Source organism: Chiloscyllium plagiosum, unplaced genomic scaffold (genome assembly GCF_037043375.1).
Source record: "Chiloscyllium plagiosum isolate Xiang-an unplaced genomic scaffold, Cpla_swu_hap1 HiC_scaffold_33, whole genome shotgun sequence".
Lineage (NCBI taxonomy): Eukaryota > Metazoa > Chordata > Chondrichthyes > Orectolobiformes > Hemiscylliidae > Chiloscyllium > Chiloscyllium plagiosum.
In genome coordinates, this window is record NW_028270171.1 from 31,921,868 (window position 1) to 31,940,133 (window position 18,266).

The 18,266-nt window shown below is 42.9% G+C and overlaps 1 protein-coding gene across 1 annotated transcript; it reads left to right on the forward strand.

The window, feature by feature from the left end:
* Window positions 1-14,693: 14,693 nt before the first annotated feature.
* LOC148141471 (putative G protein-coupled receptor 139) lies at window positions 14,694-17,343 on the forward strand. The gene is made up of 2 exons (XM_087978129.1): window positions 14,694-14,760; window positions 16,442-17,343. Exons 1-2 carry the CDS (start codon window positions 14,694-14,696, stop codon window positions 17,341-17,343), a joined length of 969 nt encoding a protein of 322 aa, XP_087834255.1.
* The last annotated feature ends 923 nt before the right edge of the window (window positions 17,344-18,266 follow it).

The following is an 18,266-nucleotide window of genomic DNA, read 5'->3' on the forward strand; positions in this document are numbered from 1 at the left end:
AGCAATGTTTTGCAGACCTCCTGCTCAGCTGCTTAGGGCTCTGTCCCAGGCTCAGACTGTCCCTCAGGGCTTCACCGAAGATCTGAATCAGTCATTGTGCCACTGAGAACGGTTCTGCTAGTACTGTCTAAAATGTTGCACAGGCCACAGTGAGAGTATTGTGTGCACCCCTGGAATACCCATGATCGGAGGGATGTGATAGCACTGGAGATGGTCAGAGAGGATTGACTGGCATGTTGCAGAGCTAAAGATATTCAATAATGGAGAGAGATTGGACATACTGGAGTTGCTTTCCTCAGAACAGAGGAGATTGAGCGGGGACATGATAGAAATGTATCAATGATGAGAGACATATCTAGGGTAGACAGGAAGAAACTATGCTCCTTGATGGATCCATCAATGACCAGAGTGACGCAGATTTAAAGGAAGGGGTGGTCGAGGCAGAAACCCTCATCACATTGTAGAGATATTTAGAGAAAAGTAAGAGAGGGATCTTGGGAGTACAAGTCCAGATCTCCGTGAAAGTGTCAACAGAAGTGTATTTAGTGGTAAAGAAGGTCTTCAGCATGCTTGCCTTTATCAATAGGGGCATTGGGTCAGCCAGTCATGTTGCAGTGAAAAGAGACTTTAGTGAGGCCACATTCAATGTACTGCATGCAGTTCTGGTCACTTCACCAAGGGAAGGTTTTGGAGGCTTCAGCGAGTCTGCAGAATTGATTTACCAGCATGTTGCCTGGCATTGGAATGTATTAGCTATAAAGTGAAGTTGGACAAACTTGGATTATTTTCATGAGAGCATTGGAGGCTGAGGGGCTAACTGGTAGCAGTACATAAAATTATGAGAGGCACGGATGGGACGTGTGGTTGCAGTCTTTATCCCAGGGTGGAAATGCCAAATACTAGGGAATATAGGAGGAAGGTAAGGGCAAAGGTTTAAAGGAGATGTGTGAATAAAGTATTTTTTACAAATGTTGTGACACGGCGGTTTACCCATGTTAAACGAAACACACAGAAAAGCTCACCTCGCCTCATAATCTGTTATTTTAGTCTGAACTAGTATTACTCTCTGACCACTCCATCTGCCTAGCTAATTTTTCAAGAGAAATAAAGAAGGCTTTGACATCTTTCTCATCAAAATGCGACAGTGTTTTATTATATTTATGTATATCACTATCTTCTCTCCTCATCTCCACCCTATTAAATTGACTTTCCTGATGAATTCACAACTTCTGAAGTTCGGGTTCGCTCTCCTTTTCTCTTTCCTTTCTTTTTTTCGCTCCCCCTTTCTTCTCTCTTTCTCTTTCATCTCTGTCTTTGTCTCTTTTTTCTCTTTCTCTTTGCTCAGCTAAGAACTTTCTCACCCTTTTTCCTCTCTCTCTCTTTTTCCTCTCTCTCTGTTTATCTTGTAATTCCATTTACCTCAATTTAAGTTTTTCTAACTCTACTGCTGTTTCTCTGATATACCTAAGTGTTTGAGTAACTCCCTTCCAATTTCAGCTTTACCTTTGTCCTTGGTTAAACCTAAATCTAACTTCTTTGATAATTCTAAAAATATGGTCTTTTTCTATCCTTCTAAACTTTCTTGGCAAATCTGGGAATCATTTTCAAACCCCACAACTTCTTTAACAATTTTAACAGCCATTTCTCTCGCTTCTAATTTAACCAACCACAAGTAACCGAAATTAAACACTAATTAGGCAAGTGTTTAAATCTGCTGGGATCTTTTGTACCGCAAAACTGTTCAAATCTGTCCAAATTTCAGATGGATCTGTTTAAACCTGTTGAAAACCTGGACCCGAGCCCCCAAACTGTTACAACACAGCCATGAACCCTTCTGCTAATTAAAGTAAACACACAGGAAAGCTCACCTCACCTCGTAATCGGTTAAAGTATGATTGACAGAGTGTTACCCAAATTCCACTGTTGAAAGAAAAATATCAATGTTATTCTTTAACTCTAAAAATGACCATTAAATAACGACTATTTACAACTTTACGCCTCCATTCTTTTAAGGGTCTGTTAACTACCTCCAACTCTGTAACAATATACTGATCTAATAAAAGCCCCTATTAAAATTACATAAACTTAATTTTCAAATCTAGATAGTGGCTGTTGTCAGCATCTGTCTTCTTTTATCTGAAGATCTCCCTGGGTCATCTTCAGTCTTTTGCTGCAAAGACGTTTCATACAGAAAAGGTACCTTTGATAGAGAGTCTTTTGAAGGAAAGTCCCTCTATAGATTGCAGATTGCTCTCTCTCTTACTGGCTAACTTTAAAAATGCCAGCTTATTTATACCCCAAACATTGGATGGTCTCATTGGTTTGATGTTGTCAAAACAGTAAAATCCAAATTCAATTTGGTTTTAGTAGCTTGGAGCATAATTTAAACTGATTGGTTAAATTCAAACTTTTGTGAACAAAGCAGCCAAATGTTACATATTTTCAATTTTCCACAGCTAATCAGTCACATGACAGGTGCTTGCCATCTTTCACTGCTAAAGCAGATTTCACGTTCTCTTAAAGGTACAATACACATCTTAAACTTAGTAACACAAAGAGGATGGTTAGTGCTTGGAAGATGGTGCAAGAGTAGGTGATCAAAGCAGTTACATTCCCAAAATTTAAAAATCATTTATACAGACACATGAACAGACTGAAAATTGAGGGATATGGACCATTTACAGCCAGATGAGATTAGAGTAGATTAGCATGATGATCGCCACAGGCTTGGTGGGCTGAATGACCTGTTCTTGTGTTGTACTGGTCTGTGTTTTCAATGTGCATTTGAGATATCAGGGGAGGCAATGCTGTGGGCGAAGCACTGGAAAATGGGATTAGATCATTGGGAAGGTGATGGCGTAGTGATCCTTTGCTGGATGGTTGACAATAGTCCCAGGTCATGTTTTGGGGACCTAGGTTCAAACCTGCCCTTGGCAGATGGCGTTTGAGCTGAAGCAATGATGCAGAGGCTCATTAGAATCATCCGACGGAGACCTCACAGGCCCAGCTCAGGATGCTAACTGCACAGTCAGGGAGTCTCTTCGGTTTCATGGGATCCTGCAGTGCATTGGGACAGAAATTCAGGGCCAGAATTCAGAATCCATTCTCATGTCAGACCAACAAGAACCACTAATGTGTGCTGTGACAGCTACAAACAACGTGATGGAAGATCATAAAAAGCCTGCAACATTCCCCACAATTCACAATGGGTACAGTCAGTGGGCTGGTCCTTTAGCACATTGAAGGTGGAGGCTATGCCCGCTTTAGCTGTGAGATAATTAACTATCAGACCATCTGTTTGTTTATATAACACACTCTGGTGCTCCAGTACCTTACATGGTGGCTGGATGGTGATGAGCAATAATGGAGCAAGCACTGATTTTGCTGTTTGTGTCGCTGATGGCGGCAGAGCCCATCAGCGCTAATGGAGACGGGGATCCCTGGATGTTGGTAGGAGATAAGGATATCTATCAATGGAAATATTGAGCATGGAGAATGCTGGAGAAACCTCAAGCTGGTCTGGCAGTGTTGTAGGTGTGAGAGAAACACTGCTCACATTTCCAGCTCCATTTCTGAAGAAATTCTGAAGGACAGTCAGAGCAGACCAGAAACGTGAACTCTGTTTTTCTCTCTCTGTCTCAGCACAGATGCTGCCAGCCCTGCTGAGTCTCTCCAGCAGTGTCTGCTTTGGATTTCCAGCAACAAAGTATTTAGTCTTTAGTCTGTTGAGATGTGCAAGTGATGGGTGGAGGTTGGGTGGGGTGACAAATGAATGAGGCCATTCAGCCTTCTCAATTGGTGCTGCTATTCCGCACATGTTTGTCTGCAATAGCTAGGCTTCATTATGGCATATATCTGAATTCTCTCTGGTTTCTCATCCCCTCTGTACTTCTGCAATCTCTCATTGTCTGAAAACACCTCAAGGAATCTGAGTCCCTCAGGGTCTGGAGTCATTCACAAGATATGAATCATCGCGGGTCAGCATGCTTTCAGCAGTCGCATTCCATTCTGCGTTACATCTTATTATGTCTTGAATGTTGTATATTATATTCTTCATTTGTAAATGGGTGTGAGTGAAGCATTCCAACATTTTTGTTGTCTACCACTAATCACCTGAAAGACAGCTGAGAGAAGGCTACACATTACTTTGGGTCTGGAGTCACATAGAGTCCAGACCAAATGAAAAACTTAGTTCTCATTCCCTAACCGATATTCTGGAACTAGATGGATATTTAGGAAAACTGTGAGTTGTTACAGTTGCTTTTTTATGATTTTCTATTTCCATCTCACGTTTCACCAGCTGCTGTGCTGGCTCTGATATGTTTCTGCTCTGCTGTGTTTCTGGATGATTATTCCAGTGAAATTAGCAACACACTTCTACCACCATCCTTAATCTTCAAGAAGAGGCAGTTTGTCTGACTAGAGATATTTTTAAGGGGAGAAAGAAGAACTGGGCACGAGCATTTATAGCTTTTGGATAAATTGTGGGTGGCAAGGTGGCACAGTGGTTAGCACTGCTGCCTCACAGTGCCAGAGACCCAGATTCAATTCCCGCCTCAGGCAACTGTCTGTGTGGAGTTTGCACATTCTCCCCGTGTCTGCATGGATTTCCTCTGCATGCTCCAGTTTCCTCCCACAGTCCAAAGATGTGCAGGTCAGGTGAATTGGCCATTCTAAATTGCCCATAGTGGTAGGTGAAGGGGTAAATGTAGGGGAATGGGTCTGGGTGGGTTGGTGTTTGGAGGGTCAGTGTTGACTTGTTGGGCTGAAGGACCTGTTTCCACAGTGTAAGTAACCTAATCTAAAAAAAAATCAGATTTTGTTTGTACGTATCATTAGATTTCATTTAACTGAAATCAACAGGCTAAGATGTGAAATTCCCATTTAAGGAGGGTTTGACAAGACCTCCCCAGGGAAATAGTTGGCCTTAGTTACTGAAAGAAGCAGCTGAAAACAGCTCCCCTATAATTGGGTCAGATAAATCCTTTCTGTTGGGAACATATGAATCTTGTCAGTTACTGAATGCAGATTCCTGAAGGGCTTATGCCCGAAACATCGATTCTCCTGTTCCCTGGATGCTGCCTGACCTGCTGCGCTTTTCCAGCAACACATTTCCAGCTCTGATCTCCAGCATCTGCAGCCCTCACTTTCTCCTCAGTTACTGAATGCAACTCATCACTTAGAGTCATAGAGATATATAGCATGGAAACAGACCGTAACTCGTCCATGTCAACCAGATATCCTGATCTAATATAGTCCTATTTGCCTGCACTTGGCTCATATCCCTCTAAACCCTTCTTATTTGTACACCCATCCAGATGCTGTAAATGTATCAGCTTCACTACTTCCTTTGGCAGCTCATTCGATACACGCACCACAATCTGTGTGAAGAAGTTGCCCCTTAGATCCCTTTTAAATTTTTCCCCTCTCACCCTGAACCTATGCCCTCTAGTTTTGGACTCGCCCACCCCAGGGAAAACACCTTGTCTATTTACCATATTGATGCCCCTCATGATTTTATAAACATCTATGGACTTACATTGAAATACCTTTTTTCTCTAGATTTAAATCTAGCAATGAACATGGGTTCAAGAAATGGCGTGAAAACATATGTAAATACATGCTGAATTTTGAGAAGAAGAACCAGTTAATGGGAACACGTGGAATGTGTCACAGCTGCAGCATGTGAGCTTTAGGTTGACGTACAGACATTGACTCGGCTGGGGTAATATTCATTGGATTATTCGCACCAGGAGGCCATGACTGCTTTTAAGGTAAGATTGTCTGATTTGGTCAGCGTTCAGTGACAGGACAGTGCGATTGTGAGGAGCTATGTATGGGGAGACAGAGAGGAGGAGTACAGGAGCCTCATCTTTGGAAAAAGTGACTTGACCATGACACCAGAAGGAACAGAAAGCCAATCAAGTGGGAGAAACCAAAGCAATGGAATTGTACGGGCGGGGTCACAGGAATCAACATTCTTTTCTGCAGCAAAGAATGCGAGTCCAGGAGGCTGTGTTCCATCCCCATGCTGGGTTTCAAGGCCGTAATGAATTTGCAATGGGGCAGACAGGATACCATTTTGCTGATCCATGTAGGTACAAACAACATAAACCAGGCAAGAAAACAAGGATCTGTCTCGTCACTGTCAGGAGCTCTGTGTTTAATTCAGAAGCTGAACCTCTGGACTAATATATATGCCAAGTGTTAACTAGCACAGGGCCAATCAGATGAGGGAGTGACATTGGTGGCTCAAAGATTGCTGAAGGATAAACGGTTTCTGATTCTCTCATCACGGAGACTGCCAGACCTGCTGTGGTTATATTTTAATTTTCCAGTGACAGCAATGTTTACCCTTTATGAATTTTCAGTTTTTTCTACTCAGTGTCTCATTTGTGATTACCAAAGATCCCATATGTTTACTATTTCTGCTTTCAGCAGATCTTGTCACATTAAAAGACCTGTGTACATGAACACTAAGGTAACTCTATTCCTGTTTGCATTTAAAACTGTGTAGTTTCATCTATGTTACCGCTCTTTAGTCTTTTATGCCAAACTCATCACACTAATGTTCAGTCTATTCAGTTGCCTCCGCCATAATATCCTGGTGATATTATTATGAGCCAGATTGTGCACCAATGCAGTTGATTGGTATCATCCTTACTCAATCCAAGCTTGATGCCAAAGAAAATTCTATTGTTTTATGTTCTCAATATTTGAATGACAATGTGACTTGTGTATAGAAAGAAAACACAAATAAAATACACTCCCTTTCAAAAACACAACTTGCTGCTATTTTGCTGTCTGCAAGTTACAGTAATTTATGATCACTCAGCATTTTTCTGCCCTAACACATTTTTTCTCCAGGGTGACCTTGAGCCACTTAGGTTCAGTTTTTATCCATCCCCTTAATTTGTGAATAACTTTGGATGTCTTCATCTTGATTTTTTCTTTGTTTTATTTCGGTCACAATTGTTTGATTTTAAATCCACACTTACCTTCCTTAAACAAATGCACCCTCTCCAGTTGATTTTGTGTTGATCTGTCCAGGTTTATTCCAAGTGTACACAACACTGGTGTTAAACTGACCTGCCTGCAGTCGTTAGAAATGAACTCTCATTGCACGTTTGAGAAGGGCGTCACATTCTCACGTTGAGCCGTGATTTGTCGTTCATTGAAACAGAAGGTATAATATGGTGCAGAGTTAGGCACAGAAATGCTGTTGGCCTCACCAGCTTTATCCTGTTTCCTTGTTCCTCCTCCTTCAATCAATGTGTTTTTCAGGGTCAAATTCAGAATTCCTGGAGCTCTGTAACTGGTCTGGAACAGTGTGTCAAAAGGACTACTGCAATCCACAAGAGGAGGTTTTCTCACTGCATTGCTACCCCAGACTGGAATGCTGCAGACTGAGCAGAGAATCCAGAGTACAATGATGAGGTCCCACTGGCCCAGACTGCGCATTCTCGCTGAATGAAGGCACTCACCAGAAACACGTTATGTCTGATGTTTGAACCTTGAATGCCTGACACTCTGTCACTTAATGTAGGCTGTACTCAGAAACAGAAATGAAATAACCTTTCTATCTGTGCTCTATCCCTCTTTACGGTTGGTGACAATTCGCCACGGCAGATTTACCGCCGATGATGATGATGATGATGATGATGATGATGATTAGCCAGTGCCGGTTCTCCGCCAGCGTTTCTCCACTGGGGTCGTTTGACTTTGGAGACTATTCGCCACCGGAAATATATATATGTCCTGATTGTGTTCCCTCCCGCCTGTTCTTTCATACATCTCAGTCCCCTTTATTTATATAACAACATAGTACATATTGATAAAAAAAAGGTAGAATAAACATCATTTTATTGGTTTATATATAAAAATGAGTTACAATCTTTATAATGGCAGTAAAATCTCGCATTAATATTAAACAATGAAATTTCAGTTCATTTAATAGTTATGCACTATTCCTCTAAGATATTCCAAACAATCTCTTTCGCCGTATTCAAGAACTTTTTTTTATTCTATCGTCTGCGTCTCGATACTTTTTTAGCTTTATTTGTGGTGGGTAGCCCGCTTTCAGCTGTTCCTTATATAAATCACGCCCCTTTTGCACTTTCATTAACGTTCCAATACATTTCCATATGGTTGGGTGGTGAGCTCCAAGTTCAAAAGCAATTCTCCGATGAGCGGCTTCAGCGTGATTATTTGTGCGATCGTCATCATTTATTGCTGTCTCAGACCGACCACATATCATGGGGAAACAAAGGTGCCCTTCGGCTACTGCCATGTCTATTGTAGAGTCCAATATAATTAAATTCAAACCAATCTAGTATTGGTTGTACTTCTTGAGGCAAAAAAAAATCTGAGCGTGCTTCTACGTAGTTATCAAGGTCAGTAAGTGGCACAAAAGCCAAAGCAATTATCATTTTTGCTTTTAAAGCATAATCAGGATCGGTGTTGTGTTGACGAGTTGCTCCAGCTGCAGCAATATGTCTATGCATACTTTGTGTTAAATGAAAGAAACAACCCCTGATTCTAACTTCAGGTAAACATTCTCTCATAGCACTGATAGCTACCTGCTCAAAGTCACACTGGATATACTGTGGTCTGGGATTAGGTACCAAGGACTTCACAATTTCAAACATACGTTGAACGCTGCTTATTTGGTAGAAGTACGTACAGTATTGGATGAACCCCATCAAGTCTTTTTGCTAAAATACAATATACAATATGTGGATCCATCCATTACCTCAGCCCCTTTGTTCACATTGCCAAAACTTAATACTTGAATCACTCTTGGATAGTTTATCAAAAATATATATAAAACCATCGTGGCAAAACTTCTTATTTCCACGTTTACTAATAATTTCTGTTTCCGTACTAAAAAAATCTTGTTCCAAAAATGCAAGTTTTAAAAATAAACTCCTGTAACGAAAATAAAGTTGTTACTGAAACGATGCAAACACTACCTTAACCAATATAACGACAATTTTATATACCACCAATATTCAAAATATACGACTTACTTGCGGTGGCGAATCGTCTTCAGTGGCCAATGGACGGTGGCTAAGCGTCCTCGATGGTCAAAGGGCAGTGGCTAATCATCGGCAGTGAATCTATCCTGGCGAATGGTCCCACCCTGCCCTCTTTAAGATCTTTGCGTCTGAGTTCACGTCATTTGATTAGGGAATGAAGGGATCAGGTCACCAGTGAAATGTAGGGAGTGGCGGAGGGAGCTCGGTGAAGGACACGTCTGAATTTTGCGTGGGAAAGATGCTATTCAGATGGTAGCAGAGGCCCATTTATGTGAACATGTGTACGAGGAACAAAAGTCAGCCCTTCAAACCTGCTCCACCATTTGCTAAGATAGTGGCCAATTGCATCTTTCATAAGAGTTAAAGGCGAATTCACGGATATATGGAGATAGCAAACATAAATTATTTCAAGACTGTCATCGTTAGAATTTAGAGCTGTGAAAGGAAGAAACAATCTTCAACTATTCATCCAGTTGTAACCCGTGTACTATTGTAAAGGGATGCTCTTCCAGCATCTCTAACCCTCTACTTTAGTGCATTGTGTACAGGTTAAGCAGAATCTTATAGTTCAAACAAACTAACTATTTACTTTTGAAGATTGTTAGAGTATGTCAAACAAAGAAGAAACGAAAGACTTTCGACTTACACATTTTCAACCTGCCAAAAATAAATGTTAATTCTCCATATCCCTCCTGTCTATTTCCAAAAGCAAATTGTGGTCTGTATTCATCTTACTTTCCACCTTTAAACGGGTACTGGATGTTATCTGCGCTGAAAATGTGTTGCTGGAAAAGCGCAGCAGGTCAGGCAGCATCCAGGGAACAGGAGAATCGACGTTTCGGGCATAAGCCCTTCTTCAGGAATCATGTCATGCTCATGTTGGACCTGATGACATTGAGGGTTTGAGGGTTCCTGATGGAACTAAGACTCATTGCAATTGAATATTGAGTTGTTATTAGGTAACTAATGGGAGCAGAGGCCCGCTTATGTGAACATGTGTACAAGGAATAAGAGTCAGCCCTTCAAACCTGCTATATTTGCTAAGATAGTGGCCAATCTGATTTTAACATCAGCTTTTTTTTTTCTTTCCAAAATACATCACTTCTCATTTCCCACATTTCTACAGTTACATTTGTGTTCAGAATCCTCACTGCACAATGAATCTCCTCTACTGCTTAAGTCAAATGAAATGCTGTCCTATGACACAGTTAGGGCACTATCTATTGGGAATTTTAACAGAGGGATGAGAGAAGGCTTTCCCTTTGTTTCCTCTACACAGCACTTCACTCTGTTTTGGGACAGTGAGAGAAATAATCTGAAGACACAATTAACATATTTAAGGATCAGGGGCCAAGACAAGAAAGAGTTAAAGATCTAAGATTATTGTAGAGATCTTATGAATCTAAGAAATAACCTGGCGGGCACTTGAAGAAAAGTCAATATCAAAACAGTGAGAAGATTTCAGAAGCATTTCTAGAGACACAGTGTTGACAAAATACTGACTTTTTAATTCTGTTTCCATACCACATCCATTCTGTGCTTATTTATTCTATCGCAGGGGGATCAAGGAATGGGTCAGAATTGGAGAATTAGACAACTTTCTAATGCCATATAGAACACGGCATCAGACATCAGCCTACGGTATCTACAGAAATTATTCTTGTTCTCTTTTTCAGAGGCACACCAGAGTGGCTACTCTAAGGCAGCGATGTAACCCTTCTGAAGTGTTTGTTGTGTATTGTGGAGGAGCTTTATAATGGCTCTATAAGGGGATAAGGGAAAAGGATGTACCCAGGATCCCTGTGGAATGACCCACCAGACACCAGTATGTGTGAGGATGGGATCCTCTGGGTCCTCTCTGTGGAATCAGTGGGATTCAGGTGTAACCATCAGCTCATGGTGTACAGGAATCCCATGGGATTTCCACATTGTGTTACAGAAAGGCGGGATCATAGATGATTGGTGGGGTTTCCCCATGAAGGGTGTATGTTAGTGGGATGTGAGTTGAGTGTGTGGTGCTGAAAAAGCACAGTAGGTCCGTCAACATCTGGGGACCAAGAAGTTCGAAGTTTCAGGCATAGGCCCTTCATCAGGAATGAGGCTTGTGGGTCAAGGGGGCTGAGAGATAAACGGGGTGTGGGGCTGGGGGGGATGATTGCTGGGAATGTGATAGGTAGATAAAGTGGGGGTGAAGGTAATAGGTCGGAGAGGAGGGTAGAATGGATAGGTGGGAAGGAAGATCGACAGGTCAAGAGGGGTTTGCCAAGTTGGAGGCTTGGGACTGGGATAAGGTGGGAAGAGAGGAAATGATGAAACTGGTGAAATGCATATTGATCTTGTGTGGTTGCAAGGTCACCAAGGTGGAAGATGAGGCATTCTTCCTCCAGGGTGGGGTGGGTAGGGTTTGGCGATGGAGGAAGCTCAAGATCTGCATATCCTTGGTGGAGTGGAAGGGGGAGTTAAAGTGTTCAGCCACAGGGTGGTGGGGTTGGTTGGTGCGGGTGTCCCAGAGATGTTCTCTGAACCAATCTGAAAGTTAGCATCCTGTCTCCCACATTGGGTGCAACGGACACTGTAGATGATGTGTGGAAGTACAGGTAAATTTATGTCGGATGTGGAAGGACCTTTTGGGGCCTTGGATAGAGGTGAGGGAGGAGGTGTGGGTGCAAGATTTGTACTTCTTGTGGTGGCAGGGCTAGGTGCTGGAAGTGAGCTGGTGGGGGTATGGATCTAACAAGGCTGTCGCAGAAGAATTGGTCTCTCTGTAGCACAGATAGGGGTGGGGAGGGAAATATATCCCTAATGGTGGGATCTCTTTGTAGATGACGGACGTGGTGGAGGATGATGCAACATAACCGGAGATTGGTGGGGTGGAAAGTGAACACTAGGGGCGTTCTGTCCTTGTTGTGATTGGAGAAGTGGGTTTCAAGGGCAGAGGGAGGAAGTGGAGGAGATGCGCTGCAGGGCATCGTCAATCATGTGGGAGGGGAAAATTGCAGTCTATGAAGCAGGAGGCTATCTGGGATGTTCTATGGTGGAATTGGTCATCCTGGGAACAGATGAGGTGGAGCTGGATGAATTGGGAATAAGGGATGGCATTTTTATGGAGGCAAGATGGGAGGAGGTATAGTCTAGGTAGCTGTGGGAATCTGTAGGTTTGTAGTAGATGTCCATGGTTAGTCAGTTGCCGGAGACAAAGATGGAGAGGTCCAGATAGGTGTCTCAGATAGTCCAGGTGAAATTGAGGTGGGGTGGAAAGTGTTTGTGAGTTTGATGAACTGTTCAACCTCCTCGTGGAGCATGAGGTAGCACCAATACAGTCATCGATGTAGCGATGGAAAGGATGCAGAATGGTGTCAGTGTAACTGCAGAAGATGGCTGTTCCACATACCCAACAAAGAGGCAAGTACAGCTGGTACCTATGCGGGTACCCATGGTTACCACTTTGGTTTGGAGGAAATGCGAGGATTGGAAGGGGAAGTTGTTGAGGGTGAGGACCAGTTCAGCCAAGCAAATGAGGGTGTTGGTGGAAGGCGACTGGTTGGGTCAACATGAGAGGAAGAAACAGAGGGTTGGAGACCTTTGTTGTGGTGGATAGATGTGTGCATTGGTGAAGATAAGGCATTGGGGGGGCCAAGGAAATGAAAGTCTTGGTCGAGGTGAAGGGCATGGGTGGTGTGCCGAACGTAGGTGGGGTGTTCCTGGACTAAGGGGGACAGGATGTTGTCAAGTTTTGCAGAGATAAGTTCAGTGGGGCAGGCTGAGACAATGAATTGACCTGGGCAGTGAGATTTGTGAATCTTGGGTAGGAGGTAGAATCAGGCAGTGCGGGGTTTACAAACAATGAGGTTGAAGGCTGTGGGTGGGAGATTCACAGAGGTGATGAGGTTATGGGTGGTCTGGGAGATGATGGTTTGGTAATGGGAGGTGAGATTCTGGTCAAGAAGGTAATAGAGGAGGTGTCTGCAAGTTGGCGCCTGGTTTCAGAGGTGTAGAGGTCTGTACACCAAACAATCACAGCCCTCCCCCTTCCTTGTCTGCTAATTTGATGGTGAGGTAGGGGTTGGAGCAGAGGGATTGGAGGGATGAGTGTTATGAGGGTGAGAGGTTGGAATGGGTGAAGGGGATGGACAGGTTGAGGCAGTCTATGTCACAGCAGCAGTTGGAAATGAAGAGATCAAGGGCACGTGACAGACTAGCATGGGGTGTCCAGGTGGATGGGGTGTGTTGGAAGAGGGAGAATGGGTCCTCAGAGGGTGAGTGGGAATCTTGATGGTAAAAGTGAGCCTGGAGGTGGAGACGACAGAAGAAATGTTTAAGGTCGCAATGTGAGTCAAACTCATTAATTTGGGAGCATAAAAGGTGAGGCCTTTGCTGAATACCTATCTTAGTGCAGCCTCAGCTGGTGTATTGGAAACAATTTTTGTCCCCTCACTTGAGAAGGGATATAACTGTTCTCGAGAAAATCTCCCAGGTGTGGCTTCACGAGGCATCACTGTCTGAACTCTGATTCAGGCTGTGTTAGGTATCCAACTACCATGTGGAGGGAAAATTGGCTTGTGTTTGTACTGACCATTTTGGAATTATGTGACATATGGTCAAATTCATTCAGAACATTCTGGTTGTAGTTGTCTATCTTGTTTTAAGGAGGAGCTAGACAACACATTCACCTCTGGAATTATTGCATGAACTTCCTCTGAACTGTTTCCAACGCAGTTGTATTCTTTCTCAAGTGAAGGGACAAAACTTGTTCGCAATACTTCAGCTGAGGTTGCAGTGATGCCTTCCATAGTTGCAGCAACATTCCCCCACTTTTATACTCTGTCCCTTTTGTAATAAATGTCAAGACTCCACCTATCAACAATGGGTACATTACTGAGTGAGGTCAGTAATGTACCCATTGTTGGAAGCCCATCTTGTTCACTGAGTGCTTTTTCCTTGGGATAGACAGTATGTTCTCCTCACTTGGTCCTTCCTGGGATATCGGTTATGGGGAACAAATGCTGACCTCGGTAGCAATGTGCACCTTTAGTGTGTGAGAAGAATCGCATTTCAATCAGAGTGAAATGTTCTTGTTTAAAGGGAGCAGCTCCGACCCGAGAGTACAGGAGGACAGCTCTGAGATATATTTTTTGCGCTGGGAATAAACTATCTCGATGCAGCATCAGTTGAAATATTTTGCGATCTCAGGATGGGGCTTATGGTGTTTGAGTGGACAGCATTATTGTTGACGTTTCGGGCAAAAGCCCTTCATCAGGAATAAAGCTTTTGCCCGAAACGTCGATTTCGAAGCTCCTTGGATGCTGCCTGAACTGCTGTGCTCTTCCAGCACCACTGATCCAGAATCTGGTTTCCAGCATTTGCAGTCATTGTTTTTACCAGCATTATTGTTGACAGATTCCAGATTCTGTTTTCGTTATTTCATTATGATGTATGAGTAGCAACATTCTTTCAGAATTCGGAATAAACTTGTTATTGTAATTAGTTTGTTCATTTACAGAAATTTGAAAACCAGTAACAAAGCTGAGCAATGCTGTAATCCCAATCTCCCCAAGGAGCTTCCATACAGTATAAAGCAGCGTCTCTGGGACTGCATCAGCTCAGAGACTCAAACAAGAAGCTTGTCTACTGCTGAAGATCACCTCGGACGGAAAAATGCATCAACCAATTCAACACGTGGAGAAGGTGTTCTACACTATCCTTGCTCTTATTGGTGTTCCTGGTATGGTATTATAACAATTGAACTTATTTTAATTTGCTGTTGATCTGCTCTTTGGTTTTATATTTTCAAAAATAATATCTCCAGCTCACTGACTGGTCAGCTTTATCCACGCACCTGAACAGTGACAGTAATTCACTGAGCAGCATTCTCGGTACAGTTCTCCACTGACAGAGACTCTCAACTTCACTGCTGTTGCAATATTTTCTGATCTCAGTATTCTGTCATCTGTTCCAGTTTCATACGGTTTGAGGGTATGAGGAGACATCAGGCAAGACAGTTCTGAAGCAGGGTCACTGGACCCGAAACATTAACTCTGCTTTCTGTCCCATAGATGCTGCCAGTCCTGCTCACAATTTCAGCTTTTGTTATACAAATGAGGCCTGTTTTCGTTGGAATTCAGAAGGCTAAGGAGTGATCTGGGTGATATTAATACAAGGTGTTAACAGGAAAATACAGGAAAGGATAAACTGGTTTAGAATTCTCGAATGAGGGAGTAGAGTCTGAGAATCATGCCCAGAGTGTTCAGGAGAGATGCTCGGAAGCAATTCTACACACGAGTGGGAGAGGTTTCAAACTCTCTTCCACAAATGGCAGTGGATGCTGGCTCAGGTGTGAATTTTAAATCTGAAGTAGTTTTTTTAAGCAAAGGAAAACCATCCCTTGTGAAAATTCTCTCCTCCTTACCACCTCTGATCAGGAGATTCAAATCTTGACAGATTGTCCTCCTGATACCCTACATGTCCAGACCTTTGTCATGTGCAGATGTGTAGATTTACAGTATAAATATCACAGCAGTCCTAAAATTCTCACATTGTCACTAAGGGAGCCCTTCATGCTCTGTTATGTTGCACCTGTGTAAGACATATGGAGTAGTCTGCATTAAAATCTGAAACAGGTTCTGATGGTCTGTTTCCTGTTCCTGTAGTGGTTCCAATGAGGATTTGGTCCAATGCTAAGAGCAAGGGATGACCTAAGAAGTGGAGAGTTTAGTTTAATGACTAAGATGGGAGTAAGGTTTCTAATGAGGTTCTGTTGGGGCTGAGAACTGTGAGAATTTATTACATTAGTTTAGATTACTTACAGTGTGGAAACAGGCCCTTCGGCCCAACAAATCCACACCGACCTGCTGAAGCACAACCTACCCATTCCCCTACATTTACCCCTTTACCTAACACTACGGGCAATTTAGCATGGCCAATTCACCTGACCTGCACTTCACCTGACCTGCACATCTTTGGACTGTGGGAAGAAACCGGAGCACCCGGAGGAAACCCAAGCAGACACGGGAAGAATGTGCAAACTCCACACAGTCAGTCGCCTGAGGCGGGAATTTAACCCGAGTCTCTAGCGCTGTGAGGCAGCAGTGCTAACCACTGTGCCACCGTGCCGCCCACATTCATTCAAATAGTTTGCTTGCAACCAAAAAATAATCACAGACTTCCTTTGGCTGTCCTAAGAGTTGAGTCCCTGTTCAACCTCCAGATTCTCTTAGTGATTGGGCTCACAGACAATCTGAGGTAGGTGTTAAAGTCTTAAAATTCATACTCACTCAACCATAACCCACTTCCACTCACATAGTGCACCGGGATTTGGTGGTAAAATCTTATTGTTACTCTCTGAAACAGGCAGGGAGAATTTCTATATGTAATTCACTGCTTCTTTTCCCATTTATCTTCCACAGTTAATTTGCTAGCGATTGTTACCCTTGCCAGGGGACAGTGCGGAGTTTCACCTTGCACTACTCGCTACCTAGTGGTTATGGCAGCTGCTGATCTGATGGTCATTATCACTGAGATCATATTGTGGAGATTTCCATACTTTTATTATGGGCAGTGTTTCTTAGACATCACTCCTGTGTGCAGTGTTACTGGGGTCCTATTACATGCAGCCAGGGACTGCTCTGTCTGGTTCACCATCATGTTCACCTTTGACCGATTTGTAACCATTTGTTGCCAGAAACTGAGAACAAAATATTGCACTAAGAAAACTGCAACTGTAGTCCTTGCAACAACCTGCACCCTGTTCTGTCTGAAAAATATTCCCTTCTATTTTCAATATGAACCGTGGAGCATAATCAATAATGTGCCATTCTACTGTATAACAAAATCAAGCTACTATACTGATATTTGGTGGGCACTGTTAGATTGGCTTGATACGATTTTGACCCCTTTACTGCCATTCGCTTTAATTCTGTTGCTCAATGCTCTGACAGTCAGACACATTTTAGTGACCAGTCAAGTCCGGAAGAGGCTCAAGGGTGAGAACAAAGGAGAGAATCACAGAGACCCAGAGATGGAGAGCAGAAGGAAGTCTGTGATTTTGCTCTTCACCATCTCTGGCAGCTTTATCCTCTTGTGGTTAATTGTTGTTATAAATTTCTTATATTATCTCATTCAGAAAATCAATACTGCCGATTACCCACCTTTTCTAGATAACTTCAGAAGAGTTGGTTACATGCTGCAGATCCTAAGTTGTTGCACAAACACATTCATTTATGCAGCAACATTGTCTAGGTTCAGAGCAAAGATCAGTAATGCGGTGAAATACCTAATTGCACGACTCCCTTGCATTATGAAAAAATAAAACTCCTCAATGAAGCCCAGAAGAGGGTCCTATTGTTTCCGGACCGTGAAAGTTTTTTTTATTCACTCGTGGAATGTTGTATCACTGACTGGGTCAGCATTTATTCCCTGACACTAGTGCCACTTGAGAAGGTGGGTGGTGAGCTGCCTTCTTGAACCGCTGCAGTCCATGTGCTGTAGGTAGATCCACAATGCCATGAGGGAGGGAATTCCAGGACTTTGACCCAGCAACACTGAAGGAATGGTGATATATCTTCACCATTAATGAGTGAATTGGAGGATGTTCCCATGTATCTGCTGCTCTTGTCCTTCTAGAAGGAAGTGTTCATGGGTTTGGAAGGTGCTGTCTGAGGATCTTTGAAGAATGTCGACAGTGCGCGTTTTAAATACTACACACGTTTCTTACTGATCATTGGTGGTGGAGAGAGTGGATGTTTGTGGTTGAGGTGCCAGTCAAGCAGGCTGCCTTGTCCTGGGTGGTGTCGAGCTTCTTGAGTATTTGTTGGAGCTGCACCCATCCAAGCCTGAGGGGAGTATTCCATCACATTCTGACAGAGAGTCCCTATCCCAGTGTTGAGGCGGGAACCTGCGATTTCCCCAACATAGCATAATACAAAGGAATTCTCCGGGGAAATGGAATTTTGTATCAGTTTGGAGCCCTCTAAGTCTCCATGATAATCAAATTGCTTGGAGGTTTCTGATGCAATTCAATAGAACAGTTCACCGGAAAGTGTTTGCCTGCTAAATATATGGTCTCACTTCTCAGTAAAATTTAACAGACCCTGTATTAATATCACAAACAGCCATGCATGAGCTGTTTTGATGTGAGAAATTGTGACAGGTGATTACATGGCATTACCAGATCCCACCCATGAAACATTTACTTGTGCAGCCACATTGTCTAAGTTCAGAGCAAACTTCAGT